This window comes from Gekko japonicus, unplaced genomic scaffold (genome assembly GCF_001447785.1).
Source record: "Gekko japonicus isolate JY-2015 unplaced genomic scaffold, Gekko_japonicus_V1.1 scaffold563, whole genome shotgun sequence".
Classification (NCBI taxonomy): domain Eukaryota; kingdom Metazoa; phylum Chordata; class Lepidosauria; order Squamata; family Gekkonidae; genus Gekko; species Gekko japonicus.
The window spans coordinates 1,191,817-1,210,682 of NW_015166439.1; the positions used below are offsets into that span (position 1 = coordinate 1,191,817).

The 18,866-nt window shown below is 46.7% G+C and overlaps 1 protein-coding gene across 1 annotated transcript in view; it reads right to left on the minus strand.

The window, feature by feature from the left end:
* Positions 1 to 1,237: 1,237 nt before the first annotated feature.
* The window catches only part of LOC107111026 (solute carrier family 22 member 6-A-like), a 21,729-nt gene continuing 4,100 nt past the window's right edge, over positions 1,238 to 18,866 (minus strand). Inside the window, exons 2-9 of the mRNA XM_015411915.1 lie at positions 16,019 to 16,122; positions 13,202 to 13,356; positions 11,577 to 11,745; positions 8,108 to 8,231; positions 6,726 to 6,841; positions 4,490 to 4,704; positions 3,620 to 3,728; positions 1,238 to 1,445 (exon numbers count right to left, since the gene is read on the minus strand). Of these exons, the coding sequence (XP_015267401.1) occupies positions 1,238 to 1,445; positions 3,620 to 3,728; positions 4,490 to 4,704; positions 6,726 to 6,841; positions 8,108 to 8,231; positions 11,577 to 11,745; positions 13,202 to 13,356; positions 16,019 to 16,122 (1,200 nt within the window). The remainder of the gene's footprint in view (positions 1,446 to 3,619; positions 3,729 to 4,489; positions 4,705 to 6,725; positions 6,842 to 8,107; positions 8,232 to 11,576; positions 11,746 to 13,201; positions 13,357 to 16,018; positions 16,123 to 18,866) is intronic.

Sequence of the window (18,866 nt, forward strand, 5' to 3'; positions counted from 1 at the left end):
CAGAATTTGCCTCATGGACCAAAGGACTGAATGTCCAAAAAAACCCCAAAAAACCAGTCCACAAAGGACTTTTCTCTTCTTAACTGGCAACCTTTTCCGTTTCAGGCTTGGTGGAGCTGAGAAGAGCCCTTGTCTGTTTCTTTTCATCCTTCCGGAGTCGAGACCTTAATAAGAGAGAATGCCCATAAAATTCAGTTGTTTTTGTAAAGCTGTAAGAACTGACTACACTGATTAGACCAAGGCTCCAGCTAGGGTTGTCAGATTTTTTTAAAAAATACCAGACACACTGAGGCTCCATCCCTCCTCCCAGACTCCACCCCCTCCTCCTAGGGCAAAGGGCGCTGTTTGCCCAGCCCCAGCTCAAAACTGCAGCAGCAGCAGCAGCAGTAGCATTTAAATGTCCTGTATTTTTTCACATTTTTTCCCCTGGACAGTCAGTTAAAATACTGGACTGTCTGGGTCAATACTGGACACCTGGATACCTTAGGTCTAACTAATCCAGCATTCTGTGGCCCACACCGACATGACCAGGCAGCCATTTTGTTTATTAATGTGTCTGCCCTATTCACATATAAAAGTGATGGAAGGGCCTAATTTTTACAATAGAAGAGACACGTGGGCAAAGGGAACATGAACCCCATCCCCTTGCCACCTTATTGTACCTGAGGCTGTGAGAACCTTTCAGTCAGCCTAGCTCTGATACTGAAAATGAGAGAAGTACCAGAAGCAAGGGACTTCAGCGAAGTAAGATAAAGGAAAGTTCAGTTCCCCTCAGTCATGCCACCTTTTTGATATGAACATCCTATACACAACTCACCACTTTCTACAAGCACATGTGAACAAACAACCACGGTTTACTCCATCATATCTGGTTTGGATCTGTCCTCAACAGGGACTGTCCAGATACCCCTGGAAAGCTTGCAAGAAGGACAACAGACACCCTGCTGGTCCCTTTCTTAACTCCCCATTCCCATAATCGTTGGTTGATAAAATGATGTTTTACTGCTACAGCTGCCACTAGGCCACTGGCAAATAAAAATGAGCAGAATGACAAATGTTGAGGCATTCACATTTTGAAAGCGAAATTTTACCTCAGCATCTCAAATTCAGATTTCTTAAGACACTGGCATCTTGTGCTCATTCTGTTGTTTGGCAGGCATAAGCCATGCAGCTGTCCAAAAACTAAGACCCTTCACTTTCCCAAGATGCTTTGTGGCACTCCCCAGCCACCGAGTACTCACTGGATCTCAACTTGTTCTATAGTTTCCGGCAGTGGGACATTGAGGGTTTCCGGCAAGAAAGCAGCAGCTATGCCAGACACGATGGGAGCAACCCCGTAGATCACCAGGGGCAGGAAGGGAACATACTCGCCCGTCATCTTCACCACTGGGGCTATCATGCCACCCAAGCGGGCCATGGTGTTACTCAGACCCATACCAGTCTGCCTGCAAGTGTGGAAGGCAACATATATATATTAGTATAGGTAGTGTTATAGTTAGGAGCTGCGGTGGCTCAAGTGGTTAAGACGCTGAACTGCAGGCTGTGGAAGGCCAGTAGTTCAGCAGTTCGAGACCCAGGTGCCGCAAGACAGGGTGAGCTCCTGTCTCTAGTTCCAGCTCCTGCCAACCTAGCAGTTCGAAAGCAAGAAATTGCAAGTAGATAAATAGGTATCACTCCGGTGGGAAGGTAACAGCGTTCCGTGCACCTTGGTGTTTAGTCATGCTGGCCACATGACCACGGAAACGTCTTCAGACAGTGCTGGCTCTTCGGCTTTGAAACGAAGATGAGCACCGCAACCCTAGAGTCGGATTCGACTGGCTTTCGAGCAAGGGAACCTTTACCAGAACCTTTACCTTTATAGGTAGTGTATTGCTAGAGGCATAGAATTTCTGATGGAAGCAGAATAAAAACAGTTCTTGTTCAGTAGGACAGATAGTGAATGCTGGGCCAAGAAGAGGCTCATCTAGGATGATACACAGCAAGATGGAGCACTCAGGAAAAGAAGAACCAGAGTGAGAAAGGGTCAATACATTGAGTCCCCACTGTCAGAGACTCTGATGCAGGAGCTTAGCACACGGAGCTTCTTTGGATGGGCACAGAGGGGAACAGATGGGTACCACAGCTTATCTCTCCTCCATTCTGTGATTGGCGGGTGGTACAAAACCTCAGAACCTGGCACTGTCTTGTCAACAAAGCAATACCTGTCACTTGCTGCTCTTCAGCTCTCAGCCTCCTCAGGTTCCTGGGTAAATGAACATACATTGCAGGTATGGATTTGGATTACACAAGGAAAAACAGAATTGCTGCAAACGTGCATACAATTTGAAAATAGTTGGCAATAATATAGAACAACAATATAATTTAGGCTTCTAAGATGTTTAATTCTTGATCTCAGCAAAAAGCGCCATCAAGATGACGTCGAGATGAGCAGAAACGCAGATATTACGAACTTCTCGAGTTCTAGCGTTCGTTTCGATACAGTTCTTTATCAAACAAATTCTCCTATCAAAATAACAACAATGATTGCAACTTATGATAGGGGACTGTAACACTGGTTCAAGTAATTTAGTGGTAAAAATTCATACATACAGTTCTTTAATGCTCTTCATACAAGTACTTCACAAGAAGGAATTCCTAAATCCTGTAAATAAAACAATACTTAAACTCTACGTCTCAAGTGGTTATTAAAAACCAGAATGAAAACCAGAAACTCGAGAAGTTCGTAATATCTGCGTTTCTGCTCATCTCGACGTCATCTTGATGGCGCTTTTTGCTGAGATCAAGAATTAAACATCTTAGAAGCCTAAATTATATTGTTGTTCTATATTATTGCCAACTATTTTCAAATTGTATGCACGTTTGCAGCAATTCTGTTTTTCCTCATGGATTTGGGTATGCCTGTCCTCAGCGGGGCTCTGAACCCAGCCAAACAGGAACTCAACAGATCTCCCCCCCCCCCCAATTCTTTTGGTTCCAAAGCCACTGAACAAAATCTTGGGGCACCACTCCTATGTGATTGTATACAGAGATGGAGCCCAAGCCACACAACTAAGAGTTGGACACTTTGTCAAGTGTGAACCATGATCAGAGCTTGTTTAAGTTACATTCCTTGCAAATGACATCTGTTTAACCTTCATTCCATAAAGACGCCTGTGGTTCTAAAGTTTGCAGTACCCCTATTTGGATAGAGCTTTGTTTTGTATACCGTCATACCAGCATGGGAAGCAACATCAAGATATATTTTGCAAAGATGAATTGCGCAAGATTGGACTTGTTGCATAAACCAGAACTCTTTCTAAGTGCTCCTCTGTAAGACATGAATGTTGAAGCATCTCCAATTGTTAGCCCAAACAGTATGAGTGTTATGGAGTACTGAGAGAACAGGCAGATAGGTATGGGGTACAGACAGTTACAGACACAGAGGTGGAAGAAGCAGGTAGGATGGCGTCAAATGTCCTGTGGGGACACTGAACATGAGATTCTAATCTGCGGAAGAGGGTTGCTGAAAACAAAAGGGAGCCTGCCATTTCGGATGGGAACATATCTTCTCTGGCTTGGCATCAACCTGTCCTCTCTAACCTCTGACCTGCACGCATGACTCTCACTTCTCCTCTCTTACCTGAGCACTGTTGGATAAAGTTCTCCAGTGTATAAATAGACACAGTTGAATGAGGCAGCCAAGCATCCCTTCCCGAAGACTGCAAAGGCAGTGCGGAGGATTTGCATATCTGGAGTTAAAAAAAAGAAAAACCACAGGACACTAAGGAATACATTTGCCATTCTCAGGACACCAAGGAATACATTTGCCACTCTCCCCACCGCCAGTGGGTTGTAGGGAACAGATCCCACCATTCTCCAGAATCCCAGGGGAAGTCCTGTGGCTCAGTAGTACAGTATTTGCAGAAGGTTGCAAGTTCAATTCCTACACCAATGGTCTAACTCAATATAAGGCAGCTGTGTGCTCATCTCACTTTCTAAGGACAAGTGTTGCCCTCTCAAAGAAATACTTTGCGAAGCTATGGTGTTATCCCTTCATGTGGATAAGGCTTGTGGTGGTGGAAAGTGCTGACAAGTGACACATCTGACTTATGGCAATCCCGTGGGGTTTTCAAGGCAAGAGATGTTTCAAGGTGGTTTGCCATTGTCTGCCTCAGTGTCACACCCCTGGTATTCCTTGGAGGTCTCCCATCCAAATACTAGCCAGGACTGACCCTGCTTAGCTTCTGAGATCTGAGATCAGGCTAGCCTGGGCTATCCAGGTCGGGGCTTCTACTCTGGAACAAAAGCAAGCAGTAGTCAGGCAAGAAAGGATGACTAGACTTGAAAGCAACAGGTTGTACAGACTGTGGAGCCAGGCCATAGGCATAAGTTTATATGGAGAGGTAGAAGGCTATTGGGCCCCTTGTGTCATATGACACAAGCTGTTAAACCCAAAGCTACAGTACCATCCTCCAGCTAGGTGAAAGGGGAGCCACAGAATACATCTCACCTTGCGGAATGAAGATGTTAGCTAGGATAGCTATCCCAGCGAGGATGAGTGCCACAGCCTGTGTGAACCGGCGCCCAATGAAACTGATTGTGAGTACTGAGATGGTCTTGGCCGGGAAGTCAACAGCTCCAAAAATCATCTGGACCAAGTAGATGCTCACACCAAAGTTCTGCAGGTCCATGACCAGCCCGTAATAGGCAAAACTGGTAGAGAACCTTAAGATGGAAGACAGTACATAGGCTTTACCTAATTCTGGCAAAGTGTAACGTTTAACAGCACATCTGGACTACAGCCTAGTTTAAGCGTCAAGCATCTTCAGATCAAGGTTCTTATAAGCAGGTGTAGGGAAAGGCTTCTCTCTGCCTGGAAAATGATTTCTTGGTAGAATAGAATAACACTGGGCTAGATGTACTTATGGTCTCTCTCACAATAAAGCAGCTTTGTATGTATGTCCATATAATTTAAAAGGAACCCAGAGGACAGCAGGTCTGAAAGGGAGGACTAAGAACCTAAGAGGACCTCACTCAAGTTCTCAAGATTGCCTAGGGAAGCCATGACAATTAAACATTTTTTAAAATTTATAATATTGAAATAATAAATTGAAATAATAAAAGTAAACATATGTAAAAGAATATAAATTGGCAATATAGATAGGCCCTAGACTTTACACTCAGATAGGCCCTAGACTTTACACTCACCTTAGCCCTGAAGTCAGCAGCTGTAACTGAAGGGAGGAGATGCTTGCTTGGAGCTCCTGATAGTGAGTACAGTTTTTCCTGATATCTTCACTATTTTAAACTTGTTTTCTGAGGATATTTTCCCTCCTCTTTGTTCATAAGGCTCCCCCCCCTACATTTGGAGGGGAAAATGGAGCCCCCCTAGCTGGGTGGGGAATGGGAAATCAAACAGAGGCCTTAGGGACTTCCTGATATTTCCCTGCTTTCTATGAGTCAGGAAAAATCAGGTTTTCAATTAAAGCCAGTGTTTTGGGGGCAGAAAGGTGGGAAAGAGGTCCCTGAAACCCAAAAAGTCATATTTCCAATGGATGCAAAAAAGGGATCTGCTGTAATTTATAAATCACCATAATGAGGTGTAATAAATAAAGGAGCCAACTGGATTGGGGTACCAGGCTAACTATAATTTTAATCATTAAGTTTGCACAACCTCTTGTAAAACTAACTGGAATTAACTGATTCTTACAGGGGGAACGCTGAACTGCAGGCTATGGAAGGTCGGTAGTTCAGCAGTTCGAGACCCAGGTGCCGCATGACGGAGTGAGCTCCCGTCTCTAGTTCCAGCTCCTGCCAACCTAGCAGTTCGAAAGCAAGAAATTGCAAGTAGATAAATAGGTACCACTTCAGTGGGAAGGTAACAGTGTTCCGTGCGCCTTGGTGTTTAGTCATGCCGGCCACATGACCACGGAAACGTCTTCAGACAGCGCTGGCTCTTTGGCTTTGAAACGGAGATGAGTACTGCAACCCTAGAGTCGGATTCGATTAAAGACGTTGGTTGCTAAGATTGTCGGTCCTGGACAAGCTAGTGGTGTACCAGGGAGGAAATTGAAGCATATGGTGTGTACCTTTCACCAGGCTTTTGAAATTGTGGGGTGGGATAAGAAATGGCAGTGGTTGTTTCAACCAGGCCAGAGTAAGGCCTTCAACAGGGTAACTCACAATTTTCTGTGGAGCTTATTGGAATGGTGTGGTTCTCCATAATCCTTGATCGCCTTATTTAAAGCGTTGGACCTTGACCCAAGGGTACAACCCAATGTAGAGGGACATAGAGGCCCCTTTTTCCCACACTCATAAGGGACTTAGACATGGGTGTCCATTGAGCCCCCTTTTATACATACGCTAGAACTGCTACTACAATCTTTAAGACAGGATGAATGCATCAAATGCCATCACTGAGACTTCTAAGACGATGCCTATACGTGGGTCAGTGGAGAGAATGACTTACTGAGAGTAGAAAAGCACCTTTCTATTAACCAGACAGCATCAGAACTAGGATTAATGTACAAAAGAGTAAGCTTTTTATTTTGGACGGAGTGAAGGAAACAATATCAATACAGTCTTTGAAACCAAATGAGAAGGAGAATAAGGAGAAAGATGAAGACCAAAGATATTTGTTCCATCTGTTTATACGCTTAGGCTCAGCTCACCCTTAATTGTACCCTCCCCTAAACATGGACCCTGGCAGCCCACAAACATTTCTAGACCTCTGAACTACAACTCACCACACAAAACAGAGGCAGCAAGAAATCCGGCGCATGGTGGGTGTCCGCACCAAGTCAGTGATTGTGTAGTTAGATTTCACTGTGGCTATTTCTTCCTTCATATTGGACCTCAAGGTCTGTGGTGGGGGTGCAGAAGGAAAGAGACTAATGATATACACCAGAGCTATTTTGAGGATACGTTTTTTTAAAAACATATTGGTGGAAAGCTTGATTTCATACCACATGCCCTCCAACATTTCGTAAACAAAATGTAAAACAAAAACAGGGATATTGCAGTAGCACCCTATATCAGGGGTCTCCAACCTTTTTGAGCCTGTGGAAACCTTTGAATTCTGACACAGGGCGGTGGGCACAACCAAAAAAAGGCTGCTGTAGGAGGTGGATCCATCCACAAAATGGCTGCCACAGTAGGGAGAGCATGCACACAGAGGAAGCCCAAGGGTAGGGGAGAAGAAGGGTAATTTAAAAATACACTGAGAAAGAGGGATGGGGAGAATAAAAGAAACACTGTGGTGGCAGCTACCAATAAAACAATGTTATTTTAATTTTAAAAAATGTTATTTTAATCTGCATAGCCAATCAGATCTTCAGTGGCCAATCAGAAGATCTGCTGGGTAAGAACCCCACCTACTTTCTCAAAACACTTGGTCGGCACCAGTTTGGGGATCCTTGCCCTTTATAGTCTGTCCTTCACAGTCTGAATGGCCAAGGAGGTAGTAGATCATTCAGTTAAAGAAATACAGGACAAAAAGATCATCTTTCTCCAATTTGTTATCAAAAATATGCCTCAGCAGGCTGTGGACTACACAGCAGCTTTGTGTTCATGTGTGTTTTACACATGTGTGCACCAGAAACTACATGAATCCACCAGCTCACTTTGAGATTTAACTTCCAGAGGCCCAATAGAAGAGCTGTTCAGAGAAGACAGCACTAGCAATAATTTTAATAAGACATTTCCAAAACGCAAAAATCAGGATGCTGATTGATTGGAGACAGGGAACAGAAAATAGGCATTTGCCTTGGAGATGGCTGGATAGGATGAGGATCGGATGAGAAGACTAAGATCTCAACCCTAAAGCACAGGACTTGAGCTTCCCTGTCTCTTTCCAAAATCAAAAAAGCCTGGAGATCAGTTGTAATCCCAGGAGATCTCCAGCCACCACCAGGAGGTTGGCAACCCTACCTTCACCAGGTTCCAAGACTGCATGTAGTCACCTTGATTTGAAGCACATCTTCACAGATTAGAACCTTGCCTTTTGTGTTTAATGAACAGTGTCAAGATTCGTAATCAAGGTTCCATCCTTCTGCAATCTCGCCATGGGAACACAGACTACCTTGGCTGCCAACAAATATTCCACATCCTCTATGCCTGCAGAATTCACCTCAATGTTTAGCTTGTCACCAGCTTCCTTCTTTCTATTGATCCTGGCCACCCTCTTGAGCTCCTTTACAGCCTGGTCCTGCTTCCCAACCATCACCAGCCAGCGGGCAGATTCAGCAAACCACCTGGATGATGGAAAGATGGAAGACAGAAAAGATGCAGATTCTAGGCAACCAGCTTTCATCCCAAATTACACATTACAGTTTGTAACATGATTTCCCCCCCCCCCCCCGCGTGCGCTGGGTCCTCCCCTCCCCTCATTCATTCATTCATTCATTCATTCATGTCAGTCAGCAGTTGCTGTGAACCAATTTCCCATGTGGACAGGAGCCCATTTCAGATTGAGACTGCGGGGTGGGGTGGGGGGGAGCAGCATCAGCCTTCTTCCCAAGCCATTTTCTTGACTCAGAACAGCGCTGGGGATGTGTTATTTTACCCCTGTTACAGGGGAAGCATGTGTACTGATGGGCTATACATACAGCCTCCCCCTGCACCAGTGGAGCAAACTGTGCCCTCCAGGCCATTTGGGATCAGGAAAATGGTATGAAAGGAACACTGAAGCCCTTTCTCACCCCATGCCAAGGTCCTAGGTGCTTGGGAAACAAATTCTCTGGTTCCTGACATCTAACTGTCTCAGTCAGTAAGTATCATCTTGGGAGAATCCAATATTACAAATCATAATGTGTAGTTGCCAGGTCTGACTTGGGTAATACCTGGAGATTTTGGGGGTGCAGCCTGAGGAGAGTGGGGTTTAGGGAGGGGAGGGACTTCAGTGGGGTATAATGCCATAGAGCCCACCTTCTAAAGCAGCCATTTTCTCCAGGTGAAACGATCTGTGTCACCCAGAGATCAGTTGTACTAGTGAGAGGTCTCCAGCCAGTGCCTGGAGGTTGGCAAATCTACCTAAATCAAATGTTTTCAGTCACTTGTAAAGTGGGGCTGATTCAAATGAATGTGTGGGGTTTTTTCATTTGGGTTGACTTGCATGTGCAGAAGGACCATACTGAGTCAGCCTTGAGTGAATTTTTTTATCACCCCAGGTCAGCTTAGTCAGGCAAAGCAGGTGCTAGGAAGGTGATTTGGCCCTTCTGTGTATGGTGGCATGACTCTTGCTCCAGTCTTGCACATTTCCATGGTGGGGGAGGGGGTCAATGATTTCATTTGAGAAACTAATGACTATATGATCTGTAGTCACATATGCTGAGTTCAAACGTTGAACTCCTATGTAGATGTTTGGAGGTGAGGTGGGAACATACCTTCACTTTCCATCATACACAGGGGTCTGAATTCCCTGCATATCACATTCTGCATGGGGCTGCCCTTGAAGACAGTCTGGAAAATGCTGGTGGCATAAATATAGCAGCCCATTTGTTATCCTGGGATAGCTGGTGGGACCATATCACTCATATTTTGAGGTCCCTCACATTTGCTGCTAATTAGTTTCCTTGTCCAGTTTAAGATGATGGTGCTCACCTTTAAAGCCCTTCATGACCTGGGGCCCACATACGTCAAGAACTGCCTCTGTCTGCTTGTTGCCATGTGGTAGCTCTGTTCTTCCCAGCTATGTCTATTATCAGTGCCACTGTTGCCTAAAGCACATTTTGCCATGGCCTGGGCTTGGGCTGTTTTAGTGGGCCTCCTACCCTCCTGGCTCTCTGGTGAGGCTATAAAACAGCTGTGCAAGAGAGCTTTTGAGCCAGCTTGAGCCTGGCAAAGAGGAAATACTTTGTTGGTTAGGGCATAATTTGTTTTAAGTTTTGTTGATTTAATATTTGTTTTATCAAATGGAATTATATTATTTTTCATACTGTAGTTACCTGCCTTGGGTCTTGGGATGCCCGGGGAGAAAGGTGGGCTCATAAATATTTTAAATAAATACATACTGATGATTACAGGTGAATTCCCCCAATGAGGCAAATAAGGGCTCCCTGGGACTGTTTCAAGATGGGAAAATGGTGGGGTGGGGAAGTTTAAGCCCCCTCTTCCCACATGACACAGTCCCAATCTGAATTGGCCAGTGCACACCTGAGGATTGAGTTCTCAGAAGGGAACATAAGAGAAGCCATGTTGGATCAGGCCAGTGGCCCATCCAGTGCAACACTCTGTGTCACATAGTGGCCAAAGCCCAAGTGCCACCAGGAGGTCCACCAGCGGGGCCAGAACTTCAGAAGCCCTCCCACTGTTGCTCACCAAGAAAACAGAGTATCACTGCCCCAGACTGAGAGTTCCTGTCTATACCTTGCGGCTAATAGCCACTGATGGACCTCTGCTTCATATGTTTATCTAATCCCGTCTTGAAACTGTCTATGCTTGTAACCGCCACCACTTCCTGTGGCAGTGAATTCCAGATGTTAATTACCCTTGGGTGAAGAAGTACTTCCTTTTATCTGTTCTAAACCTCCTGCTCATTAATTTCATTGAGTGCCCATGAGTTCTTGTATGGTGAGAAAGGGAGAAAAGTACTTCTTTCTCTACCTTCTCTATCCCTTGCATAATTTTGTAAACCTCTATCAGGTCACCCCTCAGTTGTCATTTCTCCAAGCTAAAGAGTCCTAACCTATTTAACCTTCCTTCAAAGGGAAGGGGTTCCATCCCCTTTTCTGCACCTTTTTTAATGCTATATCTTTTTTGAGATGCAGTGACCAGAACTTTACACAGTATTCCAAATGAGGCTGCACCATGAATTTATACAGGGGCATTATGATACTGGCTGGTTTGTTTTCAGCACCCTTCCTAATAATTCCCAGCATAGCATTTGCCTTTTTTATTGCAGTTGAGTCAACATTTTCAGTGAGTTATCTACCACAACTCCAAGATGTCTTTCCTGGTCAAAACTGCCAATTCAGACCCCATCAATGTATATTTATAGTTAGGATTTCTGGCTCCAATGTGCAGTACTTTGCACTTGCCCACATTGAACCTCATTTGCAACACTGATGCCCTTTGCCCAGCCTTGACAGATCCCTCTGGAGCACCTCTCAATTCCTCTGGTTTTCACCGCCAATTAATGAACAAGTTAAAGAGCACTGGACCTACTGAGCCCTGCGGTACCCCACTGTGTACCATCTTCTACTATGAAAACTGCCATTTTATACTCACTCTCTATTTCCTGTTAACTCACAAGGCATGTCTGATCCAAAGTCTTTGTGGCAGCAATTCCTTCACTAAACAGTGCTCACATACTTCTGAAGCCTCGTAATCATAGGGGCTAGAAACTTGTTTTTTAAACGCGGTTCTTAGGAAGCTGATTTTTTCCCAGCCAGCAAACGCCACATGCTACATCTTTTCTGTGCACCTGCAGCATATATACAGCTCTCCATTTAGCCACGTTACCATACTTGGAGGGGGGAACAGTACCTCAGGACAAAAAAAGAGCTGTACCAGGAAATGAGAGACTTTCAGAAGGGTCAGGGAGGCGACTGTCACAAGGGGAATTGTGGGGAATTAAAACAGCTACGCTTAGGCTTTACCAGGAGTAGAAAAAGAAGATGAAATAAGGCAGAGAGACAGTGAGCTGAAGCCAGCGCCAGTCCTGGATCAGGTACGCCACGCCTGCCAAGATGAACTGTCCAGTGGTGTAGGCATAGCCATACAACGTGCCCACAATTGCTCGCGTCTTTGTGGGTGTCCATTCCACAGCTGCATAAGGAAGTGGGGTTGAGAAAAATAAAATGTATTTACTTTAAATGTTTATATGCCACTTTGGTATCTCAGGGCCCAACTAAACATACTGATTTTCAAAGAGTTGGTTTTTTTAAAAGGAGAATCTGCTTTGGCTTGGAATGCTGCCACAGGTGGGAAGACGACTCCTGCCTCCTCCCCCCCTTTTCCCTGTGCTGAAATTATACAGGGAGGGGAGTTATTTCCCCATGGAGCAACAGGAGTGGGGAAATACCTCCCCCCAGCACTGTTTCTGTGCAGGAAAATGGATGGGGGGGAGGAAGTAGCCTTTTCTTTTCCTGTGGTGGCATTCCAAGCCCAAATGCACATTCTCTCTCCCTTCCTCCCCCCCCCCCTCTCTTTCCCCCACACAGCCTTGTGTTGCTGCAGGGAACCCAGACCCAACTCTTTGAGAATCAGCACATCTAGTTTGGTCCTAATACAAGATTACAAAGCAGCTCATCTCAGTTAAAATCACACTGAAAACACAACTGTAAATTTCCAACAACTAACCCAACCAATCCAAACTACAAAACCAGCCAGGAAAGAAAAGAAAAGCCTGGGTAATCAATCGACTGCTGTGAAATTCCTGTCACAGTACTTGGAATGGGTTGATTATTTTCAGCGAGTTGGAGTCAGGGGTTGCAATCCTAAGGACACTTTCCTGGGAGTAAGCCCACTGAATAACATGATGCTTAGTTCTGGGTTACTAGGTTATTTCTCTCGAAGTCTATGACAGTAGAATATCAATGTTGTGGCTTCTGGCTAACCATCCCTTTTCCACGTTGAGGGCCCAGAAGAGGCCACTGATATTTCCTTAAGTGGTGCTAATGGTTAGGAGATGCTCCCATAAGAGTCTGAAGAACATGACCCCTTCCAGTGGTATATTCTGGAATAATGCTTGTGTGTGAAGAAAACAGCATTTTCAGGGTTACCAACCTCCAGATGGTGGCTGGAGATCTCATGCTATTACATCTGATCTCCAGGCGTCAGAAATCAGTTCACTTGGAGAAAATGGCTGCTTTGCAAGGTGGACTCTGTGGCATTATACCTCACTGAAGTCCCTCCCTTCCCCAAACCCCACCTTTTTCAGGCTCCACCCCCAAAATCACCAGGTGTTTCCCAACCTGGAGCTGGCAACCCTAGTTGTTAAAGATACTTGTTGGACATGGCATGTTGTGGTGGATCTGATATGGCAAAGCAGCTTTTATGAAATGCTGAGCAGGACTCAGCTCTGTTGAAACCAGCTTTCAATGCCAGAGTCTCCAGGTTTGGGGGGGGGGCTTTCTGCTGCAGAGGACTGAAACAGTGTGGGGAAACCCACCATCTGAAAGCCCCATTGCCACTGTGCTGAACTGGTAGCCTCAACAGCAGCAGGAAAATTTCTCCTTTTCATTGCTATACAGAAGTTGATGAGAGAGTGATTGTTACTCACACAGGGAGACACCATTCATGACGATTCCTGAGAAGGCCATTCCCGTCAGAAAGCGGAAAGCACAGTAGAAGCTGAAACTGGGAGCGAAGGCTGTGGCTGAACCCATGACAGCCATCTGGAGGTAACACCAGATGATAAGTGACCGGCGCCCAAACCTGCGAGAAGACAGAGGAAGAGGGAAGAGAGATTTAAGAGATTAAATTAATTGGCTGAACGGGGAGGCAAACCACTCTCAAGCCAATTTTTCTTATTCATATTTGCTCCTGAAAATGTGCATCGTGTTGGACTAGGATCTGGGAAACCCAGGGCTGAATCTTTATTCCGGCATGGAAGCTTTCTGGGTAACCTATCCCAGTTAGATTTGCCATTTAACTCTTTCTCTTCATGTCCTTTTCCTACCCCGAAATTGCCATCGTGAGCTGTTTTTCCCCCATGCTGGGTCAATCCAATTGCCTTTCAGCTTACCTTTATACATATGCTAATGGTTCTAGCTAGAGACAATAGGAGGGTTCAGTTTCTCTCCCTTCCCCCAAGCAGGGAACAAATGCTAGAGGGACAGCAAGAAGGAGATTCTGAGAGATCACCAGTAAATGCCTCTTTGACCTGGTGTGACCTGGTCAGTGGGTGGAGTAATAGATATGATAAAACCTCCTTGCAGGAGGAAGTAGCTCTCTTTTCCTCAGGTGCTGTGTCCAGGAGTGCACACAGACCTCTCCTTTGACAAGGCCACCATTGACCATTTGGTTGGCCTGGACAGCTGAAACAAGCTTCAAGGTAATGGTGACTCTGTAGGGATTTGTAACTTCCTAAGCTTAAGGAGCCTGTCGTATTTTAGCATCTGATGGGGCATGTATAGAGAGAGGGACAGAGGATTTGCATTTTACCAATTTCTTTTGTATCCCTTGCTCAGTCTGGTGCTATGCTAAAAGTATACTTGTAAACATTTTCTTTTTAATAAATACTTTATAACTTTTGAAGCTGGCAGTGGTTCTCTGTACCATATAGACCTCCACTGTCTCAGACATACTATTTTAAAAGGAGCACCGGGGGAAGGGAGGCAGTTGGCAAATGGCTATTCCTCTAGGGGCGCGCAAGGCTGTAAACTGTCCCCGTGGTGACCAGGTGCTGAGAAGTGGGAGACACAGAGGCAAGGCCTCCAAACTGGGAAGGGAAGGTGGGAGTCCTGACCCTCCCAGTGGGCAATTCCACACAAAAGTCAGGCGGTGGCAGAAGGCTACCCTGAGAGTAGAAGTAAAGCCTTTCCAGGTGTGAAAAAAATACCTCAGAGGGCAGGGCATAATAAGACCTCTGCAGATACCTATATTTTCCCCCAGTGTGGCTTTGGGATGCAGGAACCCCCTAGAGTCGGATTCGACTGGCTTTTGAGCAAGGGAACCTTTACCTTTACCTTACATGAAGTTATAATGCACGTGCTGGAGAAGCCATTTATTGCATACTATAAAAACTAATGCCATAACGTTTAGGTGGACCCCCTTGGTTATTCTTTTGGTGGGGTCACCTTTATTCGAATAAAGTATCGCTCCGCTGCAGTAAAATAAATAGCTGATTCTACTTGGCCAATTTTGTTTGAGTTTTTACCGCTGGCAGGAGTCTAACAGGACTCTTACAACAGAGACAGTTTGCTTTTTTCCTCAGTACTGTAATATATTTATCAATTTTTGAATTTCTTCTAGGTGCAGATGAGAGCAAAATTTGTGTAAAACATGCACTTTTCAGGATTACAGTAATCCACAAGAATAGATAAAAATATCATACTTTTAAGACCCTCTGCCTTGAATGTTCGTACTAGGGTTTGTAAACTTCTATAGCAGTGGTCCCCAACATGGCACAGATGAGTGCCATGGCAGCTGGGTTTTGTAGTGTCCACATGTCTTCTCAAAGCATCAATAAGTCTGTCATGGCTTTCCTCAGCCTCCAGGAGATGCTTCAGAAAAGCTCAGGAAGCATCATCCAGGCCCGTAGTCACAGGGGGCATTTGAGAGTGATGCCCCCTGCCAAATGTACCCTGCCCTTCACTTCCCATTTCTTAAGGTCCCCCCTCTCCCTTCCCTCCCAAGCCCTCAAGAGCTGCCACATCTCTTTTTCGCAGCACAGCTGGGCTTAGCTGGCATCCATCTCTCCTAAGCATGGCACTATGGTAGCAGGGAGGGGGTGGAGGCTAGCTGCAGAGGCAGGCCATCCTCTGCTGGCTGCGCAGGCGCAGTGAGGCACTGGGGTGGGTGCCACTGCAACGTGACCACTTTGCCTCAGCTTCCTTTCCCCTGCTCAGCTCAGTTTTTATATCTCCATGGCATGGGGGGGCCAAGGCCAGGCCTGGCCACCCCTGTCCCCGGTCTCGGTGCCCAAAACTCAGCCACTGCAACCCCCGCAGCTGCCTTTCCTAGGGAGTGTCGCCGCCACAGCTCTTGCTGCCTGCTCTGAGCACCGACAGCACGTCCCATTTCCTTGTGCCTTCCTCCTCTTTTCCTTCCCCAGCCCACTAGAAGTGACACTGGCTGCTCAGCCCAGTGGTGGAGGGAGGAGGCCTTTTTCCAGCTCTTCTCATTGCCCTTTTATTTGATTTTTTTTGTGATGTCAGAAGTCACATAGGCATGTGCCCCTGGTGCCCCCCTCCCGAAACCTTTCTGGCTATGGGCCTCCTCAAGTCCCCATGGCAACCATTTTGTTGTGCCACCCACCCGCCTTTCTCAAAATTCCAAAAGCACGTACAGGCTCAACAAGACAGCCCCCCCTGCACGATAGTTTCTTTACCATCCATCAGTAAGCGTCACCCACAGTACATGGCACCCACCTCACCTGTCCGAGAGGCCTCCAAACACAATGCCTCCCAGCAGTATTCCGGCCATGTACAATGACTGAGCCATCTGCTTCAACGTTCTGGAGGCACAAACCAGGTTCCACTGGAGGAGGGAGAGAGAAAAAGAGAAACCTTTCAGTGGAACCCTTGACAGCTCGAAGTTATGCTCTATATTATGAAAACAACTCCAAGAAAATATTGTGACTGCATTTATGTTTGGGGAAGAGACATTATAGTCAGTTTTCTGAAATACAGAATCAAAGGAAGGAAAAAATAAAGCATACTACCCCAAATTATAACTCCAGAAAATACACAAATGAAATTAAGAGTGGGCGTTACATACAATGGTTGCATCTATTCTAAATTCCTTGATCCGCTCCAGTCTGGCTTTTGCCCTGGTCATAGGATGGAGATGGCGCTGATTGCCCTTACTGACGACCTCCGGAGGCATCTGGATCGAGGTGGTGTGGCGCCACTGTTGTTATTAGATCTGTCGGCTACATTTGATATGGTCGACCACCAGTTGCTGACCCACCGTCTTGCCGATGTGGGGATACAGGAGCTCGCTCTTCAATGGCTTGCCTCTTTTCTCCAAGGCCGGGGACAGAGGGTGGTGATAGGGGAAAAGCAGTCCCGGAGGCACCCACTTGAGTGTGGTGTGCCTCAAGGGGCAGTGCTTTCCCCGATGTTTAACATCTACATGCGCCCCCTCGCCCAGATTGCCAGGAGGTATGTTCTGGGTTGTCATCAATATGCAGATGACACCCAGCTGTATTTGATGTTGGGCAGCCGGTCGGGCTCTGACCCAGAAGATCTGAACCGGGCATTACAGGCCGTGGCTGGGTGGCACAGGCTGAGCCAGCTGATACTAAACCCAGCGAAGACGGAGGTCCTGTGCCTGAGTCAGAATGGTTCGGGGTTGGGGATCCCTCTCCCAACCTTCGATGGGGTGCCGTTGGTGCCAGCGTCAGAGGTTAGGAGTTTGGGAGTGCTCCTGGATCCCTCCTTAACTATGGAGGCCCAGGTGGCAGCCACTGCCAGATCTGCATTTTACCATCTTAGGCAGATTCGGCAGTTGGTTCCCTTCCTCGACCGTGATGACCTGGCCACAGTGATCCATGCGACAGTCACCTCAAGGTTAGACTACTGTAACGCTCTCTACATGGAGCTGCCTTTGTCGCAGATCCGGAAACTGCAGCTAGTGCAGAATGTGGCGGCCAGGCTGTTGATGGGTCTCCCCAAGTGGGAGCACATCCGGCCTGGGTTGAAAGCGCTGCACTGGCTGCCAATAGCATACCGAATCCGCTTCAAAGTGCTGGTACTTACCTTTAAAGCCCTACATGCCCAGGGTCCGACCTACCTGAGGGACCGCCTTTTCCCGTATATACCCCCAAGAGCACTTTGGTCGGGGACACAACACCGCCTGGTGATTCCAGGCCCCCGGGAGGCAAAGCTTGCTGTGACCAGGGCCAGATCCTTCTCAGTGGCGGCCCCTACCTGGTGGAATGAGCTCCCGGAGGAGATCAGGGCCCTGCAGGACCTTATGCAGTTCCTCGGGGCCTGTATTTATTTATTTATTTATTTATTTTCATTTATACCCCGCCCTCCCCGCATGTGGGCTCAGGGCGGCTTACATAGGCACAACTGTGCAATAAAATACAACAGGATTTAAACAATTAAGGCACAAAAGTGCAATAGAAATAGAACAAGTTAAAACAATTAGGTCAAAAACTCACATCTTACAGGATACATCCACGACTAAAATACTCACTCCCTATTGTATATCACGATGGGATCAAAGAGGGGGGATGCCATGGGCCAAGATGTTCCAGATGGCCAGTCGGCCCAACCCGGCGGAGCTGCTCTGCAGTTGCTCGGTGGTAGTGGTGGCGGCAGCTCCTACTCAAAAGCCTGGCAGAAGAGGTCCGTCTTGCAGGCCCTGCGGAACTGGCCGGTGCGTTAGGCGGACGATACACCAGCCAGATTGCCAAACTCTCCTCGGCCTCCAGCACCAGGCCAACACACTCTAAGCCCACAATCTCCACCGTAGGGAGCGCCCTGAAGGAGTAAGCCTCTCGTACAAATATCACCACTCCCCCCCGCCCCCTAGTCCGTGATTGATGTAGGACCGAAAACCCCGGTGGGGCAAGCTGGGAGAGAGCTACAGTCTCCCCTTTCCGCACCCAGGTCTCAGTCACGCAAGCCAGGTCAGCCTGTTGTTCCGTAATGAAGTCCCTAAGGACCATTGTTTTATTATTAATAGACCTGGCATTGCACAGCACCAATGTCGGAGGGGGGTTACTAATCCTAGCCCCACTGCGTTCATCCTTTGGGATGAGTCGCAGGCTGGAAGGACACCGAGCCCTTTTGTTTCTCAGCACCCTTCCCATACTCCACGGCCTGGACCCACCGCTGTACTTTCCCTTCCCAAAGAGCACCGGAATCTGTTGTATTGGCATTGCTGCCTTGGCCGGTCCACACTGCAGCTCCAGACCACCAGTAACAAGCTAATCAACCGTCCTCCAAGTACTGTTCCCACCACAACTGGTATACCATTTTACCCTCACACCCTGCTATACAAAATATTCCATACACAATAGTGTACTTCGCTGTAGTAAAAAACAAAAGAGACCTAAACACTCCTACTCCAACATTCCACACTACTTACAACCAATCTCTCTACCACTCCCATCAACATCAATAGCAGACTATTTAATCATTCTTCCATGCATCCAGACAACATCCACACATCCACACAACTCATGGCATTCACATTCAGAGTCCATCCTGATGGTTAGGACCACCGCCGTCACGGGAGGCAAAATAGAGTTGCTTTCCTTCCTGCTG